General features: G+C 46.9%; 1 protein-coding gene across 1 annotated transcript; it reads right to left on the reverse strand.

The window, feature by feature from the left end:
* Position 1: 1 nt before the first annotated feature.
* On the reverse strand, positions 2–20,644 carry HDAC1 (histone deacetylase 1). The gene is made up of 14 exons (XM_015813695.1): positions 20,548–20,644; positions 15,001–15,113; positions 14,332–14,449; positions 12,938–13,012; positions 11,107–11,245; positions 9,547–9,688; positions 7,313–7,405; positions 6,736–6,844; positions 6,279–6,419; positions 4,477–4,585; positions 4,217–4,347; positions 1,209–1,358; positions 393–444; positions 2–29 (listed from the first exon to the last, which is right to left on the reverse strand). The coding sequence occupies exons 1-14, from the start codon at positions 20,594–20,596 to the stop codon at positions 2–4; spliced, it is 1,449 nt and encodes a 482-aa protein (XP_015669181.1). The 5' UTR covers positions 20,597–20,644.
* Between the last annotated feature and the right edge of the window lie 693 nt (positions 20,645–21,337).

Consider the following 21,337-nt stretch of genomic DNA (forward strand, 5'->3'; position numbering starts at 1 on the left):
CTTAGGTGGGTTTCACCTCTTCCTTTATGCTGTTGGAGAAACGAAGGGGGCTGTTAGGGGCCTGTTAGCTTAGGAAATGTCAGGGGGGGAAAAGCCAATTCTCACTTCTAAAGTTACTGCTCTCACTCTCTCTTTCTCTCTCTGCTCACCTCTGGGATGGATCTCTGTCTTTTGTAATGCCCAAACCAGCCTGAGAGAAGCTGGCACCCCAAATCTCCAGCTTCCTTTTTGCACAAACAATGACAACATAGCCACAGGGAAGCAGAGCACTTTCATGCACGTGTGAAAAGGCTTCATTTAGAGGAGGAGGAGGAGGAACCAAGTCTGGAAGCTACGAAAAGACATTTCCAGAGGTGACACCTAACTGTCTTCCCCCTTCCGGGGTCTCTCACCTTTTGGCCTCTGCTGGTTCTTCTTTTCTCTTCTCCTCTTCGTGTACTTCTGCTGCAGGAAGGAACAGATAACCCCGTTTCTCTCAGTTATAGGGTAGACACACACACAGAGACATCCTTTAACATGCGGTGGGCGTCCTTGTGCACCACACCCAAAACTGACCATCCTCCCTAACCGTTTTCTAAGGCTGTTATGGCAGAAAGACAGCAATTTGGCTAGTTGGTCCTGTGTTTGTTTGTTTGTTTGTTTTTCCTTGTGAAAGTCAACAATGTCAGCCTTTATAGCTGTGCAATTCATATGGGCACCGGGAGGTATCAAAGACTAACTGGAAAGCCAGCGCTGATTGAAGAGATTACATTGGTACTCGAACCTAACAGGTGAATAGTAATATAAAAGGGGGGAAACGGCTTCATTTTCATAGTGAGGTTTGTACCTTCAAGCTTTCTTGTAATTGTATTATTTTGGGACAGATGTGCGAGCAGGCTCCATTACGGTTGTAAAATCAAGAATTACTTGTGCTCTTAATAGGATACAATACAGAGGTGATAACTTGTCCCGGCTTAAAAACAAACTAACAATCTGCACCTCCTGAGATAGTACAACCACACAGTTTTAGTCCAGGAGGCCAGAACACATGTCGAGGGTCAGCAGTGTGATGTAAAGCCCCAAACGTGGCATTTCTGCAGGGCAGGTTCTCACTGGATGGGAGATTAGAAGTCTCGCTGGAAAAATCAGCTCTGCCACTAATTTGATTTTTTTTCCCCTCCCTAACAAGCAGGACTTAAAGTACTCCCCTACGAATAAATAGCTGCTACCTTTCTTATTCTCCTCCTCCTTTTCCTGTTCTTCCGTTTTTGACCGTTTAGCCTTTTTGAAATTGGCAACATTTTTGCGTCCGCCTTCTCCTTCGTCCTCCGAGTCCGAGAATTCCTCTTCGCAGGCGATTCTCTTGTCCGAAGAGCGAACTGGGGGGGGGGGGAGAGAAGAGAAGCAGAAAGGGATATTAGCGGGTTTACATTTCATACAGAGAAGGAGGAAGGCTAAAATTATTCTTTTTTTTTCTTCAAACAGTAAGTCCCGCCATTAGATGTCCATCCATCAGCGCATTGGCCAAAACTGATTTTCCCAAAAGAAAAGATGAAGGTCAACAATGCACACAAGGGCAGGGTGGGAATTGCAACAGGACCCTGAGATTAAAAGCCCTAATTTAAACCCTAAACTAAGAAGTCAGTTTAGTGCACAGTTCCCAAGGGCATGAAAGCTGGCTGGGTGACTTTGGGCCAATCATCAGGAGGCTCTGAGTTCTAGTCCTGCCCTTGGCATGAAAGCCAGCTGGTTGATTCTGGGCCAGTCCCTCTCTCTCGACCCAACCCACCTTGCAAGGTGGTTGTTGTGAGGAAAATTGGAGGAGGAAGAAGTATTAGGTGTGTTCATCACCACGAGATAGCTAGATTAAAAATAAAAAGGCAGGGTAATAACGCCACCAGTAATAATACTGACCACCCATAAAGACTCTGCGTTTTATACGGCATAACGTTTCAAAACATCCATTGCAATAATAAAAACGACTATTATATTTTTTTATTGGTTATACACTTTCCCCAAGGTGTAAGTCGAAATGACTCAGCAATCACAAAAATTCCATCCAGGATAAAGAATCCCCAAGCTAACAACAAATCCAAGGAAGCAACTATTCACAGCTAAAATAAATGCAAGCACAACCCCTGTACCCATTTTAAAGCAAATTCCTACTGGACCTCGAGTATACACACAATTTCAATTAGTCTAAGACAGGCACCAGCCTGGGAACTTCACCATTAACAAGAAGAGGGTGGAATAAACAGACTCCAGAGTAACTTCCTAGTCAAATAAAAAAGGTCTTTAAATCCCTTTGAAAAGCCATTAAGCTAACACAAAGGCAGAGGGAAAGAGGAGGCTCGTTCTAGAGCAGTGTTTCTCAACCTTGACAATTTTAAGGCATGTGGACTTCAACTCCCAGAATTCCACAGCCAGCAATGCTGGCTGTGGAATTCTGGGAGTTGAAGTCCACATGCCTTAAAATTGTCAAGGTTGAGAAACACTGTTCTAGAGCCTCAGGGCCAGATCAGCAGAGAAACCTGCCAAGGGAACATATGGAGCAAACGGGACAGTGGTGGGAAGAAAATGGGGCAGAATAGAAGATGGTAATCAGAGGGCTAAAACTCCACCCCTGCCATTGAATCTGGGCTCGGGATCAAGTTCGGATCCAGTGAAGAGCCCGGCAACAGAAGGGTGGAAGGTCCCAATTGGCACCCCTCTGGGCACAGGAGGAATCAGGAGTGCATGCCAGTCAGCAATTACTGTAACTGAAGCATGAAACAACAGAGGCACAAATCAATACAGCCGCAGTCTGCTCCCCCAGAAACAGCCAGTTCGAATTAGTATCCATCAAATAAAACTTAGCTACCCTTGCGGTAAGATTGAGAAATGGGGGCAGAGTTAGTTGGTCATCAATCAAACCTAAAGGTGGACAAAACTGAGTCAATTAAGGAACTTTGGAAGCAAACGCTGGACAAACACTACAGACAACTGGGAAAAATAATCGGCCAAAATTCAAATCTTCATCTTATCCATATTTGCTTGAAGGATGGAACATGGACACTTGAAGGGCATCCAGGATGAAGCATTAGAAGACACTGTGTTGTGGTGGGCCCTATGCAGTCATCAAAGACCAATAGAGATGACTATCACCAGCAAAATGATGATACCAAATGTCCTGGTCATGAAACAAGACACCAGGAATAATCAAGGACGTAGAAAAAAAGATTTAATTTTCTGTTGTAAATGCCTGCTACAAGAGAAATGCCACAATGGACATCTGTGTAGCAATCTTGTGTAGCAATGGGATGCTACACAAGATTGAAACCGGTCCAATACAGAGTGAATGATCCCCGGGGATTGTAAGCGAGATAGCAGCATCTGGTGGCCAAGCATCTGAAATGGGGCCGTTCGGTCCAAAAGAATTAGCTCTAAAGTCAGATTTAAGACTTGGCCACCAGAATGCCATTCAGAACTCAGGAGCACGTTGTCCCAGCTGAGCTTCTGAAACTGGGACTGAAGAGGATCAAGCAGGCTGTGGAAGATAAATGAAGACTCAATGGTAGAAGAGCAAGGAATCCGAGGAGAGTTCCTTCAACATAAAACAGCATGCTTGAAAGAGTCGGGAGGGAGGGAAGGAGGAAGAGAAGGAAGGAAGGAAGGAAGGAAGGAAGGAAGGAAGGAAGGAAGAGAAGGGAGAGAGGGGGGAGGGAGGAAGAGAAGGGAGGAAAGGAGGAAGGGAGGGAGGGAGGAAGGAAGGGAAGGAGGGAAGGAGGAAGAGAAGGAAGGGAGGGAGGGAAGGAGGGAGAGAAGGAAGGGAGGGAGGGAGGAAGAGAAGGAAGGGAGGAAGGATGGGAGGGAGGAAGAGAAGGAAGGGAGGGAGGAAAGGAGGAAGGAAGAGAAGGGAGGGAGGGAGGGAAGGAAGGGCAAGGCAGGGCAACCTCGACAACTTTAGGATGCATGGACTTCCTGGCTGGGGAATTCTGGGAGCTGAAGTCCACACATCTTAAAGTTGCCAAGCTGGAGAAGCCCTGGCCTAGAAGGTAGTAAAAGGACAGTCCAATTTTCAAGCCTCTTCTCCTGAGACCTAAAGACATTCAAATACAGATGGAGCAGAGGAGGATAAAAAGGAGGGATGGTGGAAGGAAAAGCAATATTCGGTACTTATTCGAGAGTACTTCTTCCTAAGCCCTCAGCTGAAAGAGAGGCCCCCTCTGTCGGCAATTCCTCCGGGCCCGGCACTCACTGGAAATCCGTTTGTCAGGATCTTCCTCTTCTTCGTCGCCACTCTCCTCCGGCACGGCGTCCTCTGGAATTGGCTGCATCTGCACTCCAGGGGCATGGGGGAGCATCCTCAGGTTCTCAAAGAGACGTTGCCTGCAGCCAAGGAATCAAAACGTCAAGCAGAAGAAGCCCTTCAGCAGAAATCTACACACACACCAAATATATATATATATAAATCTACACACACACCAAATATATATATATATAAATGCAGGGACTTACTTGATCTTTTCCAGGTATTCATTGGTGTTTTGGTTGGTCATGTTGGAAGGGCTGATGTGGAGTTTGAAATCCGGCCCGAAGTATTCGAAGTAATCGTTGTAAGGAAGCTCTGCGGAAGGGTTCAAAGGCACCGAGGTTAGGCTGTTAAACTGCCCCGTGGCAATTCAAAGGAAGGAGGAAAGCCACAAAGAGGACGGACGTCCACGGCCTCAAAACGGCGCAGCAGAAAGTGCAAACTCAAATAATCACGTGATCGTGAAAGCTTCTTTGGGGACTTGGCACTCCTTCCCAGCCCAGCCAAAACAGAAGGCTGATGCTGCCAGAAAACTGGAAGAGAGTGCACAAAAGGCACTTTGGCTCCTGTAAAATCTATATAAATAAAAATGTAAATGTTCGTTTGTTCAAAATCTTAAATCTCCGAAAGTTCTTCACCGATTGCTTTGAAATTTTGACACAACGTTGCATTCGAATACGCGCGTGTTTTTATATACCTACTATTATATAGATGTCACATATTATAGATGTCTAAACATATTACAAACGTGCGCTTTCTCTTTTCTTTCTTTTCCATTTAACCAGACTGAGCCACAGCAACGTGTGGCCGGGTACAGCTAGTTAACAAATAAACCTAAAACGATGCCCACTGGCAGTTACTACGCATTTCTTAAGTAGCACTACCACTCCCTTAGCACTACCACTCCCTTAGCATCAAGCCGCCCTGAGTCCGCAAGGAGAAGGGCGGGATATAAATTTAATAAAATAAATAAAATAAATAAAATAAATAAATCAAGACTCAGGCACAAGGAACCAAAAATGAACTGCTCAGAATAGTTTTCTTTATTGCTGTTTGCTCACCAGGCCAGAATCTTGCCAGACTTAAAGCACACTATGCTGGCAGATCTATCAGATAAATCCTGTGACATTTTAGGGAGGATCCCTCCAGGGTCTCTTTCTGCATACCAAGAATTCAAGGCTGGTTTGTCTCTTAGCTCCTTGTGAAAGACCCCCCCCCACCCTCCTGCAACTCAGCACCAGATTCCACCACAAATATTGATGCAAGGCAAGCCTTAAACCCATCTTCCAAGTGTATAGATCAGAGGTAGGCAACCTTGGCTCTTTTATGACTCGTGGACTTCAACTCCCAGAATTCTTGAGCCAGCATGGCTCAGCTTGGAAACCTCTCCCTTTCTCCTCAGCATGGTTGGCTCAGGAATTCTGGGAGTTGAAGTCCACGAGTCATAAAAGAGCCAAGGTTGCCTACCCCTGATATAGATCAACCAGAGACTCACCCCAGGTCCCAGGGCTGGCGGGTTTTCAGATGCTTGGCTCTGTAACTCTCTAGCACAGTGGTTCTCAACCTATGGGTCGGGACCCCATTTGGGGTCGATCAACCATTTCATGGGGGTTGCCAAGCAAGGCTGTCCGCCATTTTTTTTGTCTGCCATTTTTTTCCCCTTTTCCAGCGGGTGCCTTACCTCCCTTGAGCTGGGCCAGCTGGTGGTCAGCCTACTCCGTTTCTGCCGCTTGCCAGCTACGCCTCGGCCGGCGCAGGGGGCGGAACCACGCATGTGCGGCGCTCCCGGGCAGGGAAAGTCCTCGACTTACGAACGGTTGGGTAGTCCTCGACTTACGAACGGTTTAGTCCTCGACTTACGAACGGTTGGGGTCGTGGCATTAAAAAGGTTGAGAACCACTGCTCTAGCAGCTCAGCAGCTGCCCTCGTTCACCTTGCTGTTGGGACCCCTGAGGACCTGTCCGTGCCCCCCCCCTCCCCAGGTGAGCTAGCCAAGAGTCCTGCGTACCATTCGGGATCTCTGTGTTCAACGCCACAGCCGTCTCGTATGTCCAACACCGGGCCACATTACGGATGGTGTAGCCACCACCTCCCAGCATCAGCATGGGCAAATTAAAGCCTTTGATAAACTCCACGCACTTGGCATGACCTGGGGGAAGGAAGGAAGAGCATCAGTCTGTTGGAAGTGAGCTCCCACTTAGCAACGAATCAGCAAAATTATGAAGGAGGGAGACAACCCAAGGGAGCCACGAAACAATGGGGGGGAGATGCATTTCAGTGTTAAAGACAACCTTTGATTCTCATTGTGCCACAAGACACAAATATCCAACCTTTAAAGATTCCCCTGCAATCCCGCAAAGCCTTGAGCGGGTCCCTCAGAGGACCCGCAGCTGATTTTGAGCAGCAAAGCATCCTGGGGACACCCTGAGTAAGTCACACACACCCCTCCAAGGAACCCCTCTTACCTTTAATGGTCAGATTAAAACAACCCAACCTGTCCCCCGATAAGGAATCCGAGCCACACTGCAGTGCAACGGCACTTGGCTGGAATGTCTCCATCACTTTAGACATCACCTGGCCATTACAAAACAAACAAACACACACCTGAGCATGGTCACAATGGAGCCAACGCACAGAACCGGAAGGGTCACCACCAGGACCGCTTACCTTTCAGCACAAGGTCTGGCAGAGAAGGAAAAGCCAGCCCAACGCCTTCACCAAAGCCTGTTCCTCAATAGAAGCCACCCAGAGCTCCTGTTATGCTTCCACGCAGAGCAGGGACAAGACTCTCCCACCTCCTCCCACCCACAGGACCTGAAGGAGACCAAGGGCTTGCCGGTGCTGAGCAGGTAGCCTGAAGCTTGCGCTTTCATCTCTGACAGCTCAGGTTCTCCCACCCCCCTCCCTGCTCCTCTAGGACCCTCCAATCGCCCTTGCTAGAAGCTACAACTTTCTCCACCATCTGCAGGCCTGCAAAGCTCAGCAAGGCAACTGCAGCACCTACAAAACGAACTAGAAGCATTCGAGGACCAAGACATTTACCGGCTTGAAAATGGCTTCGTAAGACTCGTCATCGATCCCGTCCCGGAGAGGGTAGTTGACAGCATAATATTTTCCTTTGCCCGCACCAATATCCTTAGGGAGAAGAAGAAGAAGAAGAAGAAGAAGAAGAAGAAAAGATGGCATCTGAAACACCGGCTGGGGCCACCTTCAGAGGATGCCCAAGTCAGGGACTGCTGGCATTCTGAAGCTCGCAGAGGCCCTGTGGCCCAACAGTGGCACACCCTTCTCACGTCACCCAGAACACCGCCAAGGGCTTGTCCACAAGCTCCCTTGGCTCCTTTAGAGCCAAGGCATTTCCCAAGGACACCTCCCCAAAGCAGGAGAGCCAGCCATCTTGCCCTGCCCAGGAGAGCTCAGCCCAGAAGACTTGGGGGAGGGGAGGAGCTGGTGCTGAATCAAAAGGAATAAGCCACATTCAACAAGGATGCCAACCAGCGCATCCGATCCCAGAAGATGAGGAAGGGCAAAGGGCAACACATGGGCATCTACTTCTCTTCTTCCCCAATGAGTGAGATTTTGCCAAATGGCGCCCAAATGTTCCCTATCTAGTCCTTCTTTGTTGCTGTAACAGCAAGCTACTTTCGGGGGGGGGGAGGAGAAGAGAGGGAGAGACCTTGAAGAGTGAGTGTTCTAATATTCACATTATGCTTGCAGGGTGTGACCTTGGCTCCATCAATTTCTTCTTAAGCCAAAACAATGCATTTCTCAGCCAATGTAGCTTTCCATGGAAAGGAAAGCTCGTTTGATGTAACGCTTAAGGCAGTGTTTTTTTTTTCAACCTTAGCAACGTTGAGATGCATAGACTTTTAACTCCCAGAATTCCCCAGCCCACTTTTAAGATGTGTGAACTTTAACACAACATGCTGGCTGAGGAATTCTGAGAGCTACACATCTTAAAATTGCCACGTTTGAGAAACACTGGGTGACGGTGTCAAGACTACCCCTACGGAGACCCAGATCACAGCCCATCTTTTCAAGAGGTGACCTGGAATCTAATAATCAGTAAATACACAGGAAGAGGAATGGAACAAGGTTAAGAAAGTTTCACATTTGAATTGTTTCAAGCTCAAAACAGCATCTCAACTCTCCCAGAAATGCCCGGTCTGTTTCAAACTCAACAAGGCCGTGTTTTATTGTTTCAGAATTGTAAGTTGCCCAGAGTCACTTGGCTGAGAAGGGCAGCCATAGAATAAATACAATTTTAAACTGGAAACATTTTGCACGCCCCTGGAGGCACACACAGCTTTTTCCAGGCCAAAGGCCATACTCTGCCTCTCCCTAGTGTACAAAAGGCTGCACTCTGAGAAGTAGATGTGAAAGACAAGTTCTTTAATCAAGGTGTTGTCCTTTTCAAGTCAATGTCGACTACTAATGGAGACGCTCGTGTGTAATTTTTGGAAAATTTCTGGGATGTCTTTCAATCTAGACCAGTGATGGCGAACCTTTTAGAGACCAAGTGCCCAAACTGCAACCCAAAACCCACTTATGTATCATCGGGTGCCGGGTGGGCGTGGTCCATTGGGTGGGTGCGGCCCATTGGGTGGGCGTGGCCCATTGGGTGGGTGTGGCTGCGGTGGTAATGGCAGATTGGGTGGGACTAAAAAGTTCAATCAATCAATTCCAACTTTGCGAGATCTTTTTTTTCCCCGCGAGAAGTTGAAATTGATGGATTGATTGATTTTTGTCATATATTTTTTTTGCACACGGTGGCAGAGGCCTAAAGCAAAAAGGTTTTATAAAACCCAGCTGAAGGCCTAGGACTGGGGCAACGGCATGTGTGCCCACAGAGAGGGCTCTGCATGCCGCCTCTGGCACCCGTGCCATAGGTTCGCCACCACGGATCTAGACCACAGATCTGGGATTTCTGGGTCTAATTGACACAGCTTTTGAGGTGAAACAAAATCAGCCAGATATTATCATCAGAGCTTATTTCAGTCATAGGAACAGTCAGTAACACTAATGAGATTGCCTGCTCTCTTCCATTCGATAACACTGTGACATAAATTCTGTCGCATTAAACTTTTCAATCTGGGAATAGGTGTGCTAGGACCTCTGACCCAGAGAACACAAATCATCTCGTTTTAAAAGGAGAGGAGATAATGCAAAACTCTGTTGCCTAACAGGGCCTGGAAAGTTTGCGAGCCAACAAAAAAAAAAAAGACGGAAGAGGGACCGAATGCCCAGGAAGACGCATCTCAAATTTCCATTCTCACCCGCAGATCCCCAGTTCCTGGGAAATATTCCCCATACTTATGGAAGGACGCTGTCATGACACGGTCTGTGGTGTAGAACGCTTCCTCCACACCATCGCCATGGTGGATGTCGATGTCAACGTACAAGACTCTCTGGTGGTACCTGAGGTTGCAAAGGGAGATCAGGCTGGCACTTCAAAAATAACGTTCAGCCACGAGGAACCTAGGCATCCCCACCCCCCCCAAAGCAAACTCAAAATTAGCCAGTTTTAAAACTCAGTTCCCAAAGCCACACCAGGCCTTGTTGAGAAGAAAGTAAGTGTCATGGTTCCGAAAGAAGAAACTCTTCAAAGAACTTTGAGGCATTGTTTACCTTAAAGAATCTTTTTAATTGCTACATAGCTTCCTGCACGTACATAGGGAAGCCAAAATCTGAATTCTCCTCCCCCAACACACCCGTAACACAGCATAACTCACTCCTTCATTTAACCGTCATTAATCACATTCTCCAATTAGTTTGAAGTGTGAACTTTCTCTCCCCTTATCTTCTCTCATTACAACTCACCTTGAAAAATACTCTACTGAGATATTGTTATGGCTAACTAGCCCGCAAGGACATTCTTCCCCCCCTCCTCACCCATTAACTATCTAATTTTAACTCTAAAAGTAACACACAGGTGAAATAGAAAATGTCTGCATCTTCCTATTTTGTCAAGCAAGAACATCCGATGTTAGCAGCATTGACAGTAAGTTTGCATGATCGACAGCCTGGTGAGGTTTCAAATGGGCATCCCGGGATAATAGCCAGGGGCCAGGAAAGGTGGAATCAAGCTGCCAGAGAGGGCATCCTTAACTGCTGAAAATTACACAGCCAGGGTGCTGAATACAGCCTGTGTGTCTGAATCTTACAGGGGGAGATGTTTCCTCTTCCTTCCTTTCCAGAAATAATTACTGTCATCAACCCACCTCTTAGGGAAGCTGAGTAGTTGCTGAGGATCTTGGTTCCACATTCCGCACCCAGGCTGTTGGGTATCAGGGTGGATCCTTTTAAAAGGAGGCATTCCTGAAACACCCTCAGGAGCCTCCCTTTGGGACACCAGAATGGGAGAAGAGCAAAACTGCATCACAAAGTCAGGACTCAGTTTCACACTGGGCTCAGATTCTGCAAAACGCCAGGGGTTCCTTTAAATGCTCGCTGAAAGCCATTGTCGGACCAAATAATGCCTCTTGGGCTTGCCTATTCAAATCTGTGCCTCTCCAGCTGCCTCATACGTAAATTCCCTCCGTGGTGGTTAAAACAAGAGCAAAGCTGTCAAACCTCTCAGAGATTTCCCTATCCGAGCAGCTTTTTCTGCACAGGATGAATAGGATATTTTTGCCAAGGTGAGGATTTCACTTAGATCCACAGTATAAAAGCATGGTTCCTTGACCTTGGCCATTGTGTAGACTTCAACTCCCAAAATTTCCCAGCCAGGAATTCTGGGAGCTGAAGTCCTTAAAATGGGCATGATTTTGAGAAATGTTGGAATAAAGATGAGGATTTCATTTAGGTCCAGAATATAAAGTGGCGGTTTCACGTACTTGAGCAATTCCAAGATAGCCAGGACGATGTCATTGACGTAACAGAAGCCAGAAGCCTCTGATTTCTTGGCATGGTGCAAGCCCCCAGCCCAGTTCACGGCGATGTCCGTCTGCTGCTTGTTTAGTTTCACGGCGCTTGCTGGGGAGAAAAATTCAAGCCAGTGAGAGGGCAGAGATGACAAAGCAGCCATCGCAGCCAGGCCCATTCAGAATGCCCTGAGGATGTTATCTAGATTGGTAATGAAATGCCTGTAAGAAAAACACCAAGAGAGCATCAAGAACTCCACAGTTCAGCGCTGAGCTACAAATATTTCTCTTCTATCGGTACCATTTAGAGGTGCTGGGAGGACAATCTGCAGAGTCCCCACTATCAAGGACAACGGGAAGGCTGCCAGTCCAGCAGTTGGAGATCCTTTGGGTTGGCACAAAACACCCAGAATTGACAACCAAGGAAAACCATGCTGCAGGTAGTCCTCGAGTTAGAATCGTAACTGAGTCCAGAATAAAGTTGTACGACATGCTGGTCATTAAGCGGGTTATTATGTGAGTACGCCTGATTTTACGGTATTTTTTGCAGCAGTCATTAAACTTGGCACGACAGTCATCAGGTAAACCCCTTGTTCCCAATGGAAGTTTTTTTTTGCTGGAAAACAGAAGTAAACCCCAGTTTCAGGGGAAGAAACACTGTAAATCATGATCAGTTGTAAATGCTAGCTTGTTGCCGAGCATCCACAAAATCATGTGACCATGGCAGGAAGGGCAGCCGTCAGAACTTTAAACTCTGGTCATCCCTTTTTGGGGGTTCATAACTTCAAGCCGTCATTAAGCAACTAGTCATAAACTGAGGGCTGACTGTATACACATTCAAGGATCCACAAACTCCTAAATATTTATCCAGATCTATACAAACACTGTTCTGAGATGACTATTCATGGAAGCACGAGAGACAACATTCTCTAGAAACCTTCATCCGTGAACTTATCATGTGGAATGTACAAAACATTTTGATGTGAGTTATTCTGAATCCAAAACACTTCATTTCTGTGTGGAAACAGCTGTTTTGAGCATTTTGAAAGTGATCTGAGCATGGAACAGAATGTCTCAAGCTCAAAACAGCTGCTTTAGCAAAATGTTTAATAGGAGGATAAAAAAAAATCAGGATTTTGATAGCCACTTTTCCAAACTAACACATTTTCTTAAAAAGGCATAAGCTTTTGTGAGCTCAAGGGGACAAGAGGCAGTCTTTGATTTACAATCAACTGTTCAAAGTTACAATGACGCTGAAAAAAGTAACTTATGACAGGTCCTCATACCATCCTCATGATCACATGGTCAAAATTTGGGGGTTGGCAATCAGGAATGTATTTATGATAGTTTAGCATGCCTGGGTCATGTTATCATTATTCACAATCTTTCCAGCTGGTTTCCCACAAGCAAAATCAATGGGAAAGGCCATGTGATCCATTTAACTGCAGAGATGTGCTTAACTATGACCAAAAAAAGGGCATAAAATTGGGCGTGACTCACTTTAACCACCACCTTGCTTGGCAACAGAAATGCTGGTCCCAGTTGAGATTCTAAGATGTGGAGTGCCTGTATCAGCCTCCTCCTGACATTTTCCCAAACTGTCTGAAATAGTTTGCGTTCAGATGGATATTTTAAATTCAAAGCCACTTTGCACATCGTTGCCTGGCCTAAGATGAGCAGGAATCGGATGTCTGAACACACGGCCTGCAATTCCACACTGAAACTGAGGCCCTCAGCAGAACAAGCAGTGCAGTTAGTGCACCCTTTTGAGGTTTTTATTTTTAATACTGTGATTGCTACTTACCAACGGAGCCTCCTGCAGAAAGTTGGCAGAACTCAAACAGTCCGTCAAACACAGGGCAATCTTCTCCAACATTGACTTGAAAAAGAAAGCAACAGGAGAAGTCCTTGCTTAATCACAACGCGTCAATGATTTCAGCCAGAAGGAGAAATAGATATATCAGAATTTGTAAAAAAGAAAAAGAAAAAAAGAACACCAAAGCAACAGAGGTTTGCCTGGGAATGCGTTTGGAAGGAGAGATTTAACTGCACATCACCCAGAGTTGCTCAATCTCTACATTTGATAAATAGATTATCAATGTATAACTTGTGAACCATGTGCAATCAAGCTGTCCTTCCACTGGAGTTCGTGGGATCTAGAATGTGAGGCAAAAAGTGAGCAGCTGCATTGAGAAATATGGCTTACACGCAGTGTTTCTCAACCTTGGCAATTTTAAGGCATGTGGACTTCAACTCCCAGAATTCCACAGCCAGCAATGCTGGCTGTGGAATTCTGGGAGTTGAAGTCCACATGCCTTAAAATTGTCAAGGTTGAGAAACACTGGCTTACAGGGGAGGGGGGAAAGAACATAAAAGCTGCTGATTAATGAAAGTGAGATGTCAGATTTGTTCAAGCTGTCTCCACTGGCATTTAACAAGGCTAGGAGGTGGCGCCACCTGATGGCGCTCTGGCAAACTGAGAGGTTTGCAGAACTCCCCATTGGCGCTTCAAAGCTCGGGGTTCAAGACTGTTAGTACTTCAGCAGGAGACCACTAGGAGATCCCAGGGCAGCAGGGTAGCCCATCGTGCTGGCTGGGGAATTCTGGGAGTTGAAGTTAAAGTTGCTGTGGTTGGGAAACACTGCCTTGGGTAGAAGGGTGAACATTTGTACCGCACTCAACATTTCTCAAGCTTTAACTCAATTCCAGCAACAAATGTTATAAAGAGGAGTTATTCCTTGTTTTTTTGCATGACTGACCAAACTTTCTCTGGCACACAAGTGGTGGATATTAACAAGTTATCTTTGGTAACTTGGAATTGCAAATGTATTGAAAACGAGAGAATTGCTAATTTTCTCTTCTCGTCCACAAATAGGTGGCGGGTCCCAGCAACAGCAGAGGCTTGTTGGGGCTAGTCCGAGAATGAAAAGCCATAGTTTGTTATCCTAGCTGAAAGCAACCACACAATCGAGGTCAGGCCAGGCTTTTCCCAACTGGGATCAAAAGCCTCATTTAAGGGCTGATGGATAAGATACTGCAAGTGGATTTTACAGGGGCGATATCATCCATCCGTACTGCTATGAGCCTGATTTAACCTTTCTTCCCACCCCCCAAAAAATAATCCACCGAGGGGCCCGTTTTTAGCCAAGCACGTCTGAGGATCTCCAAGCAAACATAACACCTTCCGCCTTGACTCACATCGCTGCATCTGCTTGCTGTATTCAGACATGTTGTCTGGGCGAATGGACCGCAGAAATTTGATGTAATCGTCGCTGTGGTATTTGGTCATCTCCTCAGCACTTGCTTTGTAAGGTCGCTGGAATGACAGAAGGGAGGACAACTTGGGAAGGCCGCCACTGCTGAACCTTGTTCAGGCCTAGCTCTGACTTTGTGGAGGCTCTTGAAAAGGGCGCTGGAGCAGCAGCTGCAAACGGCCTCAAAGATCAGGAGCCCTCCCAGTCAGGAGTCAGCCCCAGGCGGGAGCAAAACCTACTGGTCCTTCGGGATCGCTGCCTCCAGCAGGACCGGAATAAGGGCAGTGCAACTTTCTTCTCTGACTGAATGTGGCAAGACCCCTGGATGCTGTCAAACAAAGCATCCTCTGGACCAGCTGGGGTGGCTGGGGTGTGTGTGTGAAGCCCTCCCCTGCAGTAGCTCTCCTTCTTCCTAAGCCACAGGACCTAGTCCAGGGGTAGGCAACCTTGGCTCTTTTATGACTCGTGGACTTCAACTCCCAGAATTCCTGAGCCAGGAATTCTGGGAGTTGAAGTCCACGAGTCATAAAAGAGCCAAGGTTGCCTACCCCTGGCCTAGTCAGTAACGGTGGGTGAAGAATTCAATGTTCAGTTTTTTAAAAAAAAAACTTACATAGATTTCCATTTTCCTGTAAAGACCATAGTTGAGAAGAAGGTTGTGAGTCATCCTGATCCTATGAGGCTTCATGGGGTGACCTTGACCATAATAATAGTTTCCAATGTCCCCTAAGAGGCAAAGAAAAGAGGGGAGATGGGAGTACAACATCATTACAATGTCAACCGTGTAAAATGTTAGAAAGGCATTTAAGAATGGATGTAACAAGGAGGGGAAGGAGAAATACAGGAGTCTTGAGTTAAAGGATCTGTTCCAATAAAAGGGTTGAACTGTGGGACCCTCGGTGCTCTTTCAGCCTGACTGCTTTCTTGCAGACATCTCATTACTTTAATTTTATTACATTTTACAAGGTCACTAAGTGAAAGAACACAAAAAACACCAACCAACTTGATAGCGATCCCATAACACACTGACAAATGTCCTCCTCTCAGCTTCAATACAGGACATCAATAACTGGATCCTACTGTGATCTGATTGGCTCATTGCCCAAACAAGATGACATCTGATTGGCTCTCTAAATACTCATGCTCATTGGCTACAGTCAGATGAAGGAAAGCTACCTGAGATCAACCTAAGCAAGTTGTGCTTCCTTTTTCTGGTTATTTGGCTATAACTTTTCATAGAATACAGTACAGATAATTGAACAAACTATGTTGCATTACATTCTTGATTAAATTATCTTTCCATTGATATGTAATTTTATGGTACTACTCCCCCCAAAAGTGGTGTTATTAGCCATCAAACCTCAAAAACACACTTTTCCCAAAAGGTGTCCACAATTTTGGCCACTCCTGTACCAGGAATATAAGAATTTGGCAAGAGGATTGGGACGGACCCCCAACACACAACACTTCCCTACAATATGACTTTGTCAATAATAAGCAGTGGTCGGCATCAGCTTCCCCTTGCAGCTGTAAACCTGTGAAGAATTCCTTAAGTTGGACTCAGCTCTACTGAATTTCATGGAAATCTCCATGCTATTTTCTTGGCAACAACAATAGTCATTTGTCAATGTTTCTTTCAAGGAACCTCTTTTGACCTCCCCACTGGAAACTATAAACCTTGGATCTTTTGGTCATCTCCATCAAAATACTAAGCAGGCTGAACCCTCCCTCATTTTATGAGAAAACCTCACTCCCTTCCAAAAGAGACAGTATAAATGAAACACACAGGGTGTTTTTTAAAGCTTCCAGACCATCCAAAACTCCACAGCCAATACAGCCACTGCTGAGAATCTTGGAAGAAGTCCACGGCTCTAGAGAGTCCTTCAGTTGGAGAACTGAGTTAGCAATGTACTTCTGAGTGGAAGAGGCAGTCCTCAACTTTCAACTACAGTCGGGACTGGAATTTATGTCACTAAGCAATGCACTCATCAAATAAGTTACCTTCGATTTTACAACCTTTTTACAGTGATCATTACATGAATTGTGTGGTCCTTAAGCGAATTTGTCTTCCCCCACTGACTTTGCTTGTCAGAACCCCCTTGGGAAGCTTATAAGTGAAAATTCACATGACAGTGGGGAGGCTGCAAGGACCGATCATAAGTGCAAGGCTGATTATAGTTTTTCTCAGCTACTGTTGTGACTTCGAATGGCTGTTAAACAAATGGTCGTAAGTTGATGATTATCTGTAAAAGAGTGCTAAGTAAGCTAAGCAAAGCCCTCTGTGCCAGAGATAGATGGGTGGTCCAACTGCAGGGACACTTTCACACCCTAATCAGTATTTTTCAAGCTTGACAACTTCAAGTTGTTTGGACTTCAATGCCCAGAACCTCCCAGCCAACCATTAATTGTGGGAATTGAAATCCACACATCTTAAAGCTGCCAAGTTTGAGAGATGTTACCTTAGTCTTTCAAGAGGCGATCAAAAACCCTCTGTGACTCTCCTCACTGCTGTTTGCCTCACATCATTTAGATTTAGAACAAGGAGGGGGGAAAAATCAACATACTGCTTCTGTAGCAACAAAATCCCTGACGCCACTAAAGAGAAAGGAAAATAAAATCAAACTCATATCCTTATTGCACAGGCTTTGCATCCTTCTGGTCAAGGGCAAAAAAATCCAAAGGGATCCTACAGAGAGGGATCTGTGAAGCCACCATGCCAGCTCTGCCCTGCCAGAGCCAGGAGCAGGGAAAGAGTCAGCCAAGAGCTCCTCCTAATAAGGAATCCACCACCCAGGTTCACTAAGTCCCAGTACTTCCATAAACAAGTAAATAGAATTCGTCTGTGGTTTCAAGTAGAAAGCTGCTAAGACAAAAATAAATCAGTTCTGCTGCTGAGCAGAGGTGATGTGGGAATCATATCTGGAGCTGTTTTCAAACTGGCACAGAGCTCTTGCATGAAAAAGTATTTAAGTCTGGAATGAGACACCATATACAATAAATGCCTGGATTACTTGACTTACACATATGTAACTTATGACCAGCTGCTTAGTGTCATACCCAGGGGTAATTAGGACCTGGTTCCAAAGTTATGGTGATCAACCCCCCAGTCTTGTGACCAGATTTGGGGCACTTGGCAAGTGGCCCACATTTAGCGTCCTGCAGTCATATGACCATGTTTTATGACATTTTGCCAAAAATTGGCATTTACTTCTCCATTTTCTGCAAAACCACTCCATAGCAAAAAAAAATAGGCTCACTTAACAATTGCTGCAAAAAAGGTCATAAAATGGCTCCATCACAGGATGGGTATCACAGCCATAATGGGCAGGCTCCATTATGGTCATAAGCTGAGGACTACCTGTATTACTGTTATAGAAGTACAGGGCCATATCATAATCATAGATGGAACCACAATGTACAGATTTTTGAAAAGAGCTTTGGAAATGGGTTCCTTGTTCTTACAGTTATTTATTTATACATACACACAGAAAAACAAAGATCCTATTTTCAAACATTTCCTGCCCAAAAGCCAGAAAACCACTCATTACTTTTAAACCTCTACAAGATGACTATCCCTACTCTAGATGGACCTTTGGTCCAATTGAGAACATCCTCCTGGAGACACAGAAGAGTTGCAAGCTGCTTTGGGTCCTAAGAAGCAAATAGCCCGAAGCAAATGTCAACTGTGTGAGACTACCTATTTGCCCTGGAAAATGGCCGGCCTTCCTGGCAAACAAGGCCCCAGCATCTCTTGGAAAACTCTATCCATGAAGGCTGAGATGAAGAAGTGACTCCCAGCAAGCCAATTCGCCTTCTAGAAACACGCCAACTTTCCCAAGCTAACATGGGAAATAGGGATTGCTTTGGTGACAACAGGAAATATGTGGCCTGAGAAACAACCAGGAGTCTTTTTCCAAGGAGAAATATCTTCTGCTCTGAGGCCAGAGAAGACAGGGCAGAGAAATGGAGATCGCTCAAGTCAGAATTTAGCTTAAGAAGCTGGGGAAGCCCTAGAGCAGTGTTTCTCAACCTTGACAATTTTAAGGCATGTGGACTTCAACTCCCAAAATTCCACAGCCAGCAATGCTGGCTGTGGAATTCTGGGAGTTGAAGTTCACATGCCTTAAAATTGTCAAGGTTGAGAAACACTGCCCTAGAGTCCAACTTAGACCTCTTCTCATCCAGAAAACTGGACGAGAACACAAAGCTCCCCCCACCCTGCAATCACCACAGGCCCAAGAGTAGGACAATGGTCCCTTAAATGGAACTTAAAAGGAGCCTTCTAGGGTTTTGCCACAATGGTAAAACCAACAACCTTTTCTCCATTTCCTACCAACTTCCTCCTCTGCCCATGGCCCAGCTCCCTCCTCACTTTTTCAGCCCTGCTAAACCTCCAGATTGTTTTCCAATCCTCTTGGAGAGCACTACTCCATCTCATTCCCTACCAACAACATGCTACCAGCTGCCCCTTGGCTTCTTGAAACATCCCACCCAGCGCTCCTCCTCTCAATGGCTGCCCTGCCTTCCTCCCTCTTCACATCCTGAGCTTGCAAACAGAAGAGATCCTACATGCTTACAGCGGCTTGGTAAGCAGTCGGTGTTGGATCCTCCCTTCAAATCAGCCATGAAAATTACTCGGGGCCACTAGGCTCTCTCATGCCAGGCCTAGCCTACCCTCCAAGGCTATTGTGGGCTGTATATTAAATGCCAAGTCGTTTCTTTTCATATAAGCATTTACGGATATACTTCATCAGGTGCCCAAAGAATAATCCTGAGAAAATATCAAACATCCACGTCCTACAAGGTTGCTGCTGGTGGAGGGAAAGAACAGGGCCCAGACAAAGCTGGGATAGGAATTCCCTACACTTAAAATCAACCTTCTTCCTTAGTGGGGGAAGAAAACTCCAGACTGCGAGGGATGTTTTTCATCAAAGCCTGATCGGATCGCTGCAACTGGACAGTTCCCCTCCTTACATCAGGGCCCCCTCTAGTGCAGGGGTCTTCCAACGTGGCCCTTTTATGACTTGTGGACTTCAACTCCCAGAATTCTTCAGCCAGCTTGCCTGGCTGAGGAATTCTGGGAGTTGAAGTTCACAAGTCATAAAAGGGCTAAGTTGGAAGACCCCTGCTTGTGGACTTCAACTCCCAGAATTCCTCAGCCAGGCACGCTGGCTGAGGAATTCTGGGAGTTGAAGTCCACAAGTCCTAAAAGGACCAGGTTTGAAGACCCCTGCTCCAGCCTGTCTCCTGAGAAAGTTGTAGCCCACCAGCTTTGCGTTGTGCAACAGGTCCTCTAGCCCAATCCCCTGTCCAAGCAGAAGACCCTATACCAGGGGTCTTCAAACTTGGCCCTTTTAGGACTTGTGGACTTCAACTCCCAGAATTCCTCAGCCAGGCGTGCCTGGCTGAGGAATTCTGGGAGTTGAAGTCCACAAGTCCTAAAAGGGCCAAGTTTGAAGACCCCTGCTCTTGAGGCTTCTTCCCCACTGCCCCATGACCCTCTTCCATCCATCCCACCCCCGACATCCCTGCCCCAAGTCTCCGTTGCACGAAGCGGCGCTTGCAGACCTTTCCTCGCTGCCCAGGGCTTCACTCGCGCCGCGAAGACCTGCACGATCGACAGCCAGCGGGCCCGCCTTCCACCCCCTTCCACCTGCCAGGCGAGGGTGCAAATCCAGGCCAGGCTTTTGCCAACCCCGCCAATCTCCAGGTCCTCAAGTAATGGGGGGGGGGGAACACTGGAGCCCCTCCCTCCGACGCTCAGCCTGTCCGACCTTTCAGGGCTGTTGTGCCGAGAGCTGCACCCTCCACCGGACTCTTTTCTTTCCCCCCCTCTCCCCACGGTCACCCGCCTGCCCGTCTCCCCAGTCCGGCTTTCCCCTCCCCTCCCCCCCCTTCCTGGTCCGCCTCCTGGTCCGCCTCCGACTGGGAAGCATGGGAGATGGAGTCCAGGCAGGCAAGGCTCGCCCGCTCGGGGAAGATGACCACTCCCGAAGCAGCTGGCCGCTCCGGTGCTTGAGGAGGAGACGCAGCAGCAGTAGCCCGGAGGCGCTGTGGATGATGGGAGGTGTAGTCCCCCTTCTCCGACCGCCCCCTCCCCCCCCGGTCCCTCCTCTTCCTCCCTAAGCCCCGCCCTCCAAACGCGGAGACCCTCACTCACCGTCGTAATAGTAGCAGACTTTCCGCTTGGTCCCCTGAGTCAGCGCCATTTTCCCCCCGCCGCCGCGCCGCGTCGCGTCCCGACGGCGCCTCAGTCTGGACCCGAGTCCCGCCACGCAACCGAGCCCGCCTGGGCAAGGGAGGAGAGGGCGGCCCTCCGAGACCCCTTCCCCTCTCGCCAGCCTATCAGAAGTGGAGGTATCTCTCTAAAGGCCAATGGGGAGTCCGAAGGGGCGGGGCCCTTCGCGACAACAAGTTAGATCGAGCAGCGAGGAGTTGCTTCGACCGTACCACTGTTGCGGGAGGGAGAAATGCAGGGGTGTATTTAGGATGGGCTGGTACCATTTTCACGTGGAGGGGAAACATTCCTTTGGTTGAATCCCCCTCCCCTTCTGCTTTTCAAAACTCGCACACCTTCCGCATCAAAGTTTTTTTGAAGTTTCAATTTGCTACAGCTTCGATTTAGCAAGCTGAAGTTTCACTCGCTGCTCTTATTTTAACTGAACTTTTCGAAACGAGCCCTTTTTTTATCTTAGCATGATTTGCCCTTCGTTTTTTAAGCTCCCCCTGCTCCATGCGCTGTTTTTTTGACATATCCTGAATAAATTTATTGCACGTTTTGTTCTTTTGGGGAAAAAAACTCATTAGGAATTTTAAACTAAATCAAAATCAATCATACAATTGAAAACACAGAATTTTGCATGTATAACTTATATGTATTAAGCTTGTGTTCGTATAGAGCAGATCAAATGATACAATTTCCTGCCTGTGCTGTGGTTTTGGAAGCCACT

The sequence above is a fragment of the Protobothrops mucrosquamatus genome, unplaced genomic scaffold (genome assembly GCF_001527695.2).
Source record: "Protobothrops mucrosquamatus isolate PMUCROS unplaced genomic scaffold, P.Mucros_1.0 scaffold182, whole genome shotgun sequence".
Lineage (NCBI taxonomy): Eukaryota > Metazoa > Chordata > Lepidosauria > Squamata > Viperidae > Protobothrops > Protobothrops mucrosquamatus.